Here is a 12163-nt window from a genome sequence, read left to right on the forward strand (position 1 = left end):
AGGGGGACTGGGAATGTCCATGCAACTATATAATTATGAACACTCCCTGGTCAGAGAAGTGACCTTGTTAGAAAAGGGAAACCTCTGGAGTCTGGGGCTCATGTCAGACGGTCAGTTCTGTTCAGGTAACTCTGACCTTCTGACACCTCTCTGCCAGGCTACCAAAAGGAGTAAATGCCAGTCCCTTCCATGTTTGTCTTTCTTCATATTGTATTTAAATGAATTTTTTGAGATTTTTTAAAGGAACCATTTTATTTTAAATGTGACAGATGATGTGTTTTAAATTTTCTTTTTTCCAATTTTCCAATTTTTTATTGGTATAAAATACACATGACATAAAATGTATCATCACAACCATTTTTGGCGCATGGTTCAATGGTATTAAGATACATTCACGATGCTGTGCAACCATCACCCATCCATCTCCAGGACTCTTTTTATCTTGTAAAACTGAAACTCTGTACTCATTAAACAACAGCTCCCCATTCCTCCCTGCTTGCAGCCCAACAGAGATATTTTTAAGAGTCACATCATTTTACATTTAATTAATCATTATTTTTTTAAAATACTGAAACACCTAAAAAGATGTTTCAAAACTGAAGAAGGAAAAAACAAGGCAAGTTTTAGGCACTATCAGGCTTCCCCACCTCTTCTGGATAAATTTTCAGTAACTTCCATGTTTGAACTTCCTGCCAGCCTGGGTCTCACAGGGCTTCCGCTTCCACTGCCTCTTAAGGGTTCACCCATGCCTTTTCCTGCAGAAGCAGCCTTCGGCTATCCCGGCACTTGCTTGCGGGAGGCGTGGCTGCACACTCTGTGTCCTTTCTAACCCGCAGAGAAACATTCCTGTTCAACAGGACAGTGGTCATCCTGTGGGATCAGCTTCTAAAGTCCACAGACAGTGAAAATTGTGTTTTCTTTCACAACAAAGTGAACTCACCTCTGCATGGCTGGCATTGTGCCTCCTCTGGGTCTCAGCCTCACCTTCCGTATCTCCCTCACAATACCCACCTTCTTGGCAGGGACCTTACCTCTCAGATTTTTTAATACCTTGTACTTTGCTCACTGAAGGCATCTGGAAACTTTTGGATGTCTCCTGTACCACACACGGGCCCTGGGGGAACCTGAAGAGGTACTTTATAGGACCCCTCCTCTCCACTTAGACGAGACTGTGTGGCCACCTTGTGGTGCAGGGTGACACAAACCAAAATCAGGAAATTAGACCCACTGCTCTAGAACTTCCCCAGATTTATCTAGTTGGCTACAACAGGTCGTACCAGGAGTGAGGGCAGATAGTAATCTGGGGAGACAAAGAAAGGTGCACGTAAGAAGAAGGATATAATTATAGAGAAATGGCAGGAGAAAAGTGAGGTACAGGGGTACAGAGATCTGAAAGGGTGGTAGTTAGAGGGAGGAGAAGGGAAGTCACTGATTGGGATGGTAGGAGGTCACGGAAGACCCCAATTTAAACTATTCACAAGTCATCATTTGGTCCAGGGACAGCCTCACCTAGACATGGAATCGAAAAGAAGCTCAAAGTGGTAGATCGGGTTCCTCAAAAGAAAGATGACTCAACTTGGAAGTCCACGGTAATGACAAGGGCCCAGAAGGCGAGAACTCAGCGTGCCCGAAAGTCTAGATCAGAAGGTAAGGCTGACGATGGAATCTGCCATTTGAATGGCTCAATGTGGGAGGGTCTCTCCTGGAGCAGTACAGGGTTAAGTAGATATGTAAAGTCAATAGTGAAAGGAAAGAGTACAGAGAATGAGGATTGAGTATGACAAGAAGGACAAAGAGAGCAAGCATCTGTTGCATCTGAAAAGTTTTTGTGGACGAAACAGACATGTTCACAGGGACAGCTACGGCCTGGGGCAGCAGCTCTCAAATTCTTCGGTCTCAGGACTCCTTTATGCTCTTAAAAATCATTGAGGACCCTAAAGAGCTCTTGTTTATGTTGTTTATGTCAATCTATGTGTACCTTATTAGAAATTAATAATTTAAAAATATTAATTCATTTAAAGTAGCAATAAACCAATTGGCTGTTAACATAAATAACATTATTTTATGAAAATAAATATATTTTCCAAAACAAAAAAAATTAGTGAAAAGAGTGACATCATTTTATGTTTGTGCAAATCTCTTTGATTGTGAGTGAGCTTTATTAAAAAGACAGCTGAATTCCTATAACTGTTTCTGCATTCAGTTGAGATATGTTGCTTTGACTGAAGAACAGAAAGAAAATTCAGCCTCACACACATACGTAGTTTAAAAGGGTGAAGTAATTTAACAGTCTTATGAGATATCTGTGGATATTCATCTTTAATACTACACCAACACCCAACAAGTGATAGTTTCTTAAACACTAGTTGTAATGCAAAATTTGAAACCATATCAGTTAACTTCAGACTGTTACAATAAAATACATAAATCAATCTTGCATTTTCAATGGATCTTCTATGAATGCAAGATTTTATAATAGTACAGCTGTTTAGAAAATATGCATTTGGAATCATACCATGAGCTCCTAACTCAATCACACAAGTGTTTTCTTGCTGCCACTGTGGTACTTCAGGATGTAATAGAAATGCTTTATATGTATCCTTCAGTTTTTCACATAGAATATTAAGATGTAAGATATGTACTCAAAGGTAGAAATTTAATAAAATTAATAATTTTCACTGGCTCACCAAGAAGATTCTCAAGTGAATCTTGCTTTTGTTTTTTTTTTTTTTTGGTACAGTGAGCAAGTGACAATGAAGAATGCAGTGATTCCTGCTGAGGTTTCGGGACACTGCTTTGATGCGTCCTAAGGCACCAGCAGTTTTACCTGCCATTGCTCTTATTCAACCTGTACAAAGGTCGAGATAGTGAAAAAGGCAAATAACATCTTATTATTAAGATAATTTCGACCTTGCAAATTTTCTGAAAAGGTGTGTGGGACCCCCTAGGGGCTCACAGACCTTACTTTGAGAGACTTTGGCCAAGGAGTTCAGATGGTGGTACCCCACTATGGATGTCTCCATTGGTAGAGAAACCACTGCTAACCAACTGTGGTCTGCTCCTCCTGAGTGGCAGACAGGTGCAGTGTCAGGAGCAGCACCAAACCTCTTGGTAGATGCATTCTTAGGAGTGCAAGACCTAGACCCTCCAGGCCTCAACTTTAGAGTGTGCAAGGACCTTCTTGGGTCTCTGGGAGATTCTCCATGAAGCTTCCCAAGGAGTATTTACTAAGATTTTCTTTTTCTAGAGATCAGTGATGACACTTCAAAAATGAATGAAGGAAAGAGGAACCAAGAGACGCCTAGCACACCATCAAGGGTCAAGCAAGGTAAAACTTGGAGATCACTAATCTCAGAGTACAGTCACCAGGAATCTAAATTAAGAACTGTTTTACTCTAAGGCAATATTTCTTAACTTTCTTTTTAATTATCACTGTGCTAGAGAGTTCTTCTAGATATTTTTTCTTAATCAAGACCCTTCCCGTGGTATTTTAATACCACAAATGTATGTCCATTTTATGTAATACATACATATGTATGTGTGTGTATCTGCACTTTATAAGATTTTTCTCAGCACTCAAGAACGAGGTTTTGCGCTCCTGGCAGCAGTGTCACCACTACTGAGAATGTGTGTCCTAAGTATATTTGTGGGACTGTGCTGGAAGTGCAGCTTGTCCAAAGTCCAACCTATGGATCAAGCTTTTTCCTAGAATTCCAATCTCCATATTTCTCATGTGGCCTTTCTGCGAAAATTGAGAAGAGAAAAACTCATTACAAACACACATGTAACACTATGACTGAGCATGTACACCTGGTGGTGTTGTGGGCATGTGCTGGTAAAACTGTGCCTGTTAATTCTCCCCTCACCATCAGCACTGTTATTCACATTTCTGGAGGGGAGAAAACAGCTGGATATTCTTCTGTTAGCTGATGATATGGTCACTGTCAAAAAAAATCCAGAACTCTCACATAATAAATATGATTTTCAAACAACAAATATCTACTTATCAGGAAGAGTTGATTACATTTTACCACCTTAAAATCTAAATTATCATTTTTAACAGTTTCTCCTTTAGTGTACTGGCTTATATAGTAGTATTTCAACTTCTCTCATGGATAGTTTTATTTTTTTCTCACAACCACCCTTGGAGAAGGTTGAATGACTTATTCCAATTTAACAGATGAGGAAATTGAGACATGGAAAGGATTAATGAGTTTTTTTCAAGATCCCCTGGGCAAGGGCTAGCTGCCACAGGATTAACACCCTGGTCCCCAGGAATCTTTTCAGGAGCCATCATTCTCCAGAGAAAGGAAGGGGCAGAAAGAATACTGTCAAACCTTTGTCAATTCACTCTTTCCCAAATATAAAACTGCTTATGCAAAAATTACTTTTTCGTTACTTCCAAGATCCTACGGATAATAGAAATAAACCCTCTTTGGGAAAATCTCCCAGGGCAGAAAATAGGTGTAAAGAAGAAACTCTTTGGTCTCTGTGGTGTGGATTGATGTTACTCTGACTGTTGTTATACCATTCTAGGCTATAAAAGACATGCAAACCAGAAAAAGCCTTATGTTTTTTTAAATCCTGATTTAACTATTTTTCAACCTAGAAAAGTTTCTGGAATTTTCTAAAAGCAGTGTGCTGTAACCATTAGGATTATGTTGCTGGCCCAGCATGGTGGCTCACACCTACAATCCCAGCACTTTGGGAGACCAAGGTGGGTGGATCACTTGAGGCCAGGAGTTTGAGACCAGCCTGGCCAGCATGATGAAACGCTGTCTCTATTAAAAACACAAAAACTAGCTGGGCTTGATGGTGACGCCTGTAATCCCAGCTACATGGGAGGCTGAGGAAAGAGAATCGCCTGAACCCAGGAGGCAGAGGTTGCAGCGAGCCAAGATCACACCACTACACTGCAGCCTGGATAACAAAGTAAGACTCTGTCTCAAAAGAAAACACACACACACACACACACACACACACACACAGAGGATTATGTTGCTGTATGTGACAGCAAACCCCACCCCACTAAAAAATAAGAATACAGTAGTAGCTATTATTTTGTGTGCACAGGTGGGCGGCCAACAGCTGGTGTCACACACTGGAGGGTCCTCAGCTGCTTCTTGCTTGTTGCTCCATCATCCTCAGCATGTGGCATCCCCTTCATTGAGGTCCAGCCAGCCAGTCTATGTTCCAGCTAAAGGGAAAATGACAAAGTCAAAGAAGGGCACACCTCCTTCATTGAAGGACCCTAAATGCAGGTTGCAGATAGTAATTTTCTATCATTAATGATTTTATATTGGTAGGCTGAGGCAGATAGATCACTTCAGGTTGGGAGTTCAAGACCAGCCTGGCCAACATGGTGAAACCCTGTCTCTACTAAAAATGCAAAACAATTAGCTGGGCCTGGTGGTATGCACCTGTAGTTTCAGCTACTCAGGAGGCTGAGGCAGGAGAATTGCTTGAACCTGGGAGGCAGAGGTCGCAGTGAGCCAAGATCATACCATTGCACTCCAGCCTAGGCAACAGAGCGAGACTCTATCTTAAAAAAAAAAAAAAAAATTGCTATCATTTTATTGCCAGGACTGGTTGCATGGCCACACCTGACTTCAAAGGTGGCTGGGAACTGTAATCTTAAATCTGTAAGAATAAGGGGCACAGAATTGGGGTTTTATTACTAAGGAAATAGAGAGGCCAGAGAAAGGGGAAAAACTAGCAGTGCTCACGCTGCGCACGTTTATGGGAGGGCATTGTGACTGCTTTCCTCTATTTCTGATTCTTCTCCCCTTCCCAGACACTTGCAAAGCTCCATTATCATCCCCCTTGCAGGAGGCAGCTCCATTATACTCTCTAGCAAATAAGCCAGAGAGATGGATGTCATTTCTGGGTCACAGCACATAAGAGCCCTTCGAAGCTCTCTGTATTCTTTTCCTGCCTGTGGAAATGTGTGGAAGAGGGAGGCGTAAAAGGCCAAAGCAGCATGACCTACCACATAGGGGACAGTGCCCCCTTAGAGGGCCCTACGGAGGACCACAGCAGACTTCCAGTCCTACAGAGGGTCCTGTTGTCCTACAGAGAACTTCGTGTAATAGAGAAATACACTTTTCTATGTTAAGCCAGCAAAATTTGGTTTCAATTGTTACTGTAGCACATCCTACTCTGTCCTGTATGATACAACATCCCTAATAAAATCCTCAGTGTAGAAAATTGTAAATCAGAACAGGCAAGGTGGCTCACATCCCCAATCCCAACACTTTCGGAGGCCAGTGCGGGAGAATTGCTTGACCCTAGGAATTTGAAAGCAGCCTGACAATAAAGTGAGACCCTGTCTCAAAACAGAGAAAAAGAAAATTATAAATCACAAAGGCAGAATCTATTTAATCTGCTTCCCCCACCTTATTTTTTTTTTTTTTTTTTTTTGGGGCGGGGTTTTCCTTTTTTTTCCCCAGGCTGGAGTGCAATGGCGCGATCTCGGCTCACCGCAACCTCCGCCTCCTGGGTTCAGGCAATTCTCCTGCCTCAGCCTCCTGAGTAGCTGGGATTACAGGCATGTGCCACCATGCCCAGCTGATTTTTTGTAGTTTTAGTAGAGACGGGGTTTCACCATGTTGACCAGGATGGTCTCAATCTCTTGACCTCGTGATCCACCCGCCTCAGCCTCCCAAAGTGCTGGGATTACAGGCGTGAGCCACCGCGCCCAGCCCCCCCACCTTATTTTTATACCTTATAAGTATGCATACCTTTTTGTTTTTATATATAAGCTCATACTATATGGCGTTGTTTACAAATCACTTTTTTCATTGTGTATTTAATATGCATATCTCCGTATCAATATTATCTATTTTTTAACTACATGGCACATTACTGTATGATTCACCACAATTTGTTTAAATAATCACCTACGAATGGACAGTTTTTTAAAATTATACTTTAAGTTCTGGGATATATGTGCAGAAGGTGCAGGTTTGTTACATAGGTATACACATGCCATGGTGGTTTGCTGCACTCATCAACCTGTCATCTACATTAGGTATTTCTCCTAATGCTATTCCTCCCCAGCCGTATTTCTTATTTTTCTATGACAATAGAAATTAGGTTTGTGCGTGTTTGTATCTTTGCACGCTTATCCAATAATTTCCCTAAAATTGATTCTTAAACACAAGCTTATTAGATTAAAATCTATGTCTTCATTATACATGCTACCAATTTGCTGTCCAGAAAACCCAATGATTTATGTTCCCTTTAACAATGTATGAGTGTTCATTTCCTACATTTTCAAAACTGGATGTGATAAAACTGTTTAATGTTTAGGTATCCTTAACATCCAGGCAATAAGTTTCTTTGATTATTAGTAACATACAGATGATTTCTAAATAAATTTGTCAACTTCATTTCCTCCTTGAGCATTTTTAACTTACGTTGTTTGCTTATTTTCCTAGAGTACCTTCATCTTTTGCTTTATCTAATACAGATATTAACCTATATGTTTTGTATGTTTAAATTTTGTTTTTGCTTTAATATTGTCGGGGTGTTTTTTGAAGTGTAAACTGTTTTTTTCAATCCTCCTCCTTCTGTACATTTTTAATTTTTTAAACATTCAAATCTGTTCATCTCTTAACTGCATAATTTCTGGCCTTGAATTTTGGCTAGGAAACCTTTTCATATCCATGACTTATAACAATCTTTCTCTAGTCTTGAAAAACTGCTTATTAATTTTTAAATGGGGGCCGGGCACGGTGGCTCATGCCTGTAACCCCAGCACTTTGGGAGGCCATGAAAGGAGGAACACTTGAGGTCAGGAGTTCGAGACCAGCCTGGCCAACATGGTGAAATCCCATCTCTACTAGAAATACAAAAACTACCCAGGCATGGTAATGTATACCTGTTATCCCAGCTACTCAGGGGGCTGAGGTGCAAGAATCACTTGAACCCAGGAGGTGGAGATTGCAGTGAACTGAGATCATGCCACTGCCCTCCAGCCTGTGCAGCAGAGCAAGACTCTGCCCCCCACCCCAAAAATAATAAATTTAAATGACATATTTTAAATGTTAGTTCTCTAGTATATTTCTGTTTCATCTTTATTCAATCCTAAAATTCAACTTCCAGGTAAAATGGGGTACTTTTTTCACACAGGTCACATGGTTTTCTTGTCTTCACAAAGTGAGGGAAAAACAGGAAAAAATTTACTTAAAAAAGCATTGACATTGCAAGCTTGTAGATCAATATTTGTAGCCATAAAAGATGTGTTTCTTTTTTCTTTTTTAGAAAAGAGGAGAAAAGAATATGGCCTGTCAAGTTCAAAAAGAAAACAGAAAAAAAAACTCCCAAGAGGTAAGCAAGAAAAATAAAGTGGCTACTCCCTTGGTGTTTATCAGGGCCCTCACTTGACCAGCTGGCATGACCTCCTCTCCAGCCACATGGCCACTCACTTATGCCTGGAGCACAGCCAGCCCCAACCTCGCCCTCTAGGCCACTCCCTTAGTAGACTCCCCCACAAAGGAAGAGAGAACCTAACACCAATTTGGTTCATACCTAGCCTTCTTCCCTCTTATCATAGGGAAGGAATGAGGTTGAGACGGACATGAGGCATCAGACAATTTTGAGATCAGGATTGTCTCCTGTCCAGGGTCAGAGACCAGAAGAATAGGCTCAAGAAACCTAAATCCCCAAGCAGGATCAAACTTTCAGTTCCCAACTGGGATTAGATTTGGAGTCATAGAGTATTCAGAACTACCTCAGTCAACCCATGGTTGCTTATCTGCCTACATGCATGTGTCTACTCCAGTGCACAAACTGTGTTACTTGCAGAATAGGAAACAAAAAAAGCTGCATTTTTCTGGTCCCTCTGCTTCATTCCACTTTTCTTTTTCTCCTCTGTATTCTCTCTCTTCCCTTTATCTGTTTCCTTCTTTTTCCCTTTTTCTTTTTTTTCATTTATTTTTTAAATTTTTTGTAGAGACCAGGTCTTGCTATGTTGCCCAGGCTGGTCTTGAAATCCTGACCTCAAGTAATCCTCTTGCCTCAGCCTCCCAAAGTGCTGGTATATGGGTGTGAGCCACTGCACCTGGCCCCTTTTTATTTATTCTTTTACTCAAAATGATTTACCAAGGGTCTAAGATACGCCAGTCAGTGGAGATTCTCTTGGATTTTGTGCCCTTATAGGAGCCAGCCTGGGAAGGGATCTCATCCCAGCTCCCAAACATGAATTAGGACACGAGGCTCACTGCTTTGGAAATCCCTCCAATTTTCTGCTTGTTCCAGCATTCCTCAATCTAGGGGTTTGGCCTGGAATGGAAGTCATATCTGCACGCTTGCTCTTCTCCTTCCTGGTCTCTTCTTCCTGGTTCCCCACCCCACTGCCTCCCTAGGCTGGAGGAAACATACTCTTTGTCATTTGCTGAGCGTTCACTACTGATGACTTATAGGAGAACTTGACATTCAGACCTTCAAGCTTTTCTTTTGATATGTACAGGTAATTTTTGGAATTTACAAATTCCTCTTTGCTCTCAACAAATACGGTGCTTCAAGATTTTGTCTCAGCTTGTCAATGGCCTCCACTGAGCAGTGGCTTTTCGGTTGTAGCCAGCATCTGCCCTTTCCCTGAAACCTATTGATGTAATAGGGAAATCTTTACTATTTGCAAGAATGAAAAATACATACTTCCTCAGCAGAAACCTTACGAGCTAGAAGGGATTGGAGTCTTATCGTTAGCCTCCTTAAACAGAATAACTCTCAGCCATGAATTTTGTATCTGGCAAAACTAAGTTTTATGAAAGAAGGAGAAATAAAGTCATTTTCAGACAAACAAATGCTCAGGGAATTTCTCACTACCAGACCAGCTTTATAGGAAATGCCAAAAGAAGTTCTAAATCTTGAAACAAAAGATACGCACCAGAATAGAAACTTGAAAGCATAAAACTCACAAGGTCTATAAAACAGTAATACAATGAAGAAAACAAAGTAGGTAATAATTAACATGATGACTGGAACAATATCTCACATCTTGATATTAATGTTCAACATAAATTGGCCTAAATGTTACACTTAAAAGATAGATTGGCAGAATGGATACAAAGTTGGAAACCAAATATCTGCTATCTTCAAGAGACTCACTTAACACATAAGGACTTATATAAACTCAAGGTGTAAGGGTGGAAAAAGATATTCCATGCAAATGGAAATCAAAAGCAAACATGAGTAGCTTTTCTCATATCAGATAAAATAGACTTTAAAGCAACAACAGGTAAAACAAAAAAAAGACAAAGAAGGTCATTATATAGTGATAAAAGGATCAATCCAACAGGAAGATATTACAAGCCTAAATTTATATGTAGTTAACACTGGAGCTCCCAGATTCTTAAGATACTTACTACTAAACCTAAAGAAAAGAGATAGACAATAGCACAATAATGGTGGGAAGCTTCGGTATTCTACTGTCAGCACTAGAGAGATCATTGAGACAGAAAGTCAACAAAGAAACTACGCTCTAGAACAAATGGATCTAATAGATATTTATAGAAGATTACATTCTTCTCATCAGCATATGGAATGTTCTCCAAGATAGACCATATGATAGGCCACAAAAGAAGTCTCAATAAATTTTTAGACATTGAAATTATAGTTTGATGGGAATAGCATTGAATCTATGAATTACTTTGGGCAGCATAGCCATTTCCATTATACTGATTCTTCCTATCCATGAAGGTAGAATGTTTTTTCATTTGTTTGTGTCCTCTGTTATATCCTTGAGCAGTGATTTGTAGTTCTCCTTGAAGAGGTCATTCACATCCTCTGTTAGCTGTATTCCTAGGTATTTTATTCTCTTTGTAGTACTTGTGAAATGGGAGTTCACCATGATTTGGCTCTCTGCTTGCCTATTGTTGGTGTAAAAGAATGATTGTGATTTTTGTACATTGATTTTGTATCCTGAGACTTTGCTAAAGTTGATTATCAGTTCAAGAAGTTTTTGAACTGAGATTATGGAGTTTTCTAAATATATAATTATTTCATCTACAAACAGAGACAACTTGACTTCCTCGCTTCCTATTCAAATACTCTTTATTTCTTTCTCTTGCCTGATTACCCTAGCCAGAACTTCTAATACTATGTTGAAGAGGAGTCATGAGAGAAGGCATCCTTGTCTTGTACCAGTTTTCAAAGGGGATGCTTCCAGCTTTTGTCCATTCATCATGATATTGGCTGTGAGTTTGTCATAAATAGCTGTTGTTATTTTGAGGTATGTTCTACCAGTACCTAGTTTATTGAGAGTTTTTAACATGATGGGTTGTTGAATTTTATCAAAGACCTTTTCCTCGCCTATCAAGATAATCATGTAGTTTTTGTCTTTGATTCTGTCTATGTGATGGATTACTCTTATTAATTTGCATATGTTGAACCAGGCTTGCATCCCAAAGATGAAACCGTTGTGATCATGGTGGATAAGTTTTTTGATGAGCTGCTGGATTTGGTTTGCCAGTATTTTATTGAGGATTTTTGTATCGATGTTCATCAGGGATATTGGCCTAAAATTTTCTTTTTTGGTGTGTCTCTTCCCAGTTTTGGTATTAGGATGATGCTGGCTTCATAAAATGAGTTAAGGAGGAGTCCCTCTTTTTCAATTGTTTGGAATAGCTTCAGAAGGAATGGTACCAGCTCCTCTTTGTATTTCTGATAAAATTCAGCTGTGAATCCGTCTGGTCCTGGACTTTTTTTTGGTTGGTAGGCTATGAATTACTGCCTCAATTTCAGAGCTTGTTATTTCTATTCAGGGATTCAAATTCTTCCTGGTTTAGTCTTGATAGGATGTATCTGTTCAGGAATTTATCCATTTATTCTAGATTTTCTAGTTTATTTGTGTAGAGGTGTTTATAGTATTCTCTGATGATAGTTTGTATTTCTGTGGGATCATTGATTATATCCCCTTTATTATTTTTATTGTGTCTATTTCATTCTTCTCTCTCTTCTTCTTTATTAATCTGGCTAGAGGTCTATGTTGTTAAATTAAAAAAAAAAAACTAGATTCATTGATTTTGGAGGATTTTTCGTGCCTCTATCTCCTTCAATTCTTCTCTTGTCTTACTTATTTCCTGGAAACATATATCCCTCCTGGATTAAATGAGGAATAAATAGAAACCATAAACAGACCAGTAACAAGCAGTGAAAT

The 12163-nt window shown here is 39.7% G+C and overlaps 1 protein-coding gene across 6 annotated transcripts in view; it reads left to right on the top strand.

The window, feature by feature from the left end:
- Positions 1-12163, top strand: part of SP110 (SP110 nuclear body protein) — a 54802-nt gene that overhangs the window by 21592 nt on the left and 21047 nt on the right. For all 6 annotated transcript variants that reach the window (XM_032277953.1, XM_032277957.1, XM_032277956.1 and 3 more), the window contains 3 exons: positions 1498-1647; positions 3248-3328; positions 8266-8331. In XM_032277953.1, coding sequence (XP_032133844.1) covers positions 1498-1647; positions 3248-3328; positions 8266-8331 — 297 coding nt within the window. The remainder of the gene's footprint in view (positions 1-1497; positions 1648-3247; positions 3329-8265; positions 8332-12163) is intronic.

Source organism: Sapajus apella, unplaced genomic scaffold, assembly GCF_009761245.1.
Source record: "Sapajus apella isolate SASKATOON/1434 unplaced genomic scaffold, GSC_monkey_1.0 scaffold10, whole genome shotgun sequence".
In the NCBI taxonomy this organism is placed as follows: Eukaryota; Metazoa; Chordata; class Mammalia; order Primates; family Cebidae; genus Sapajus; species Sapajus apella.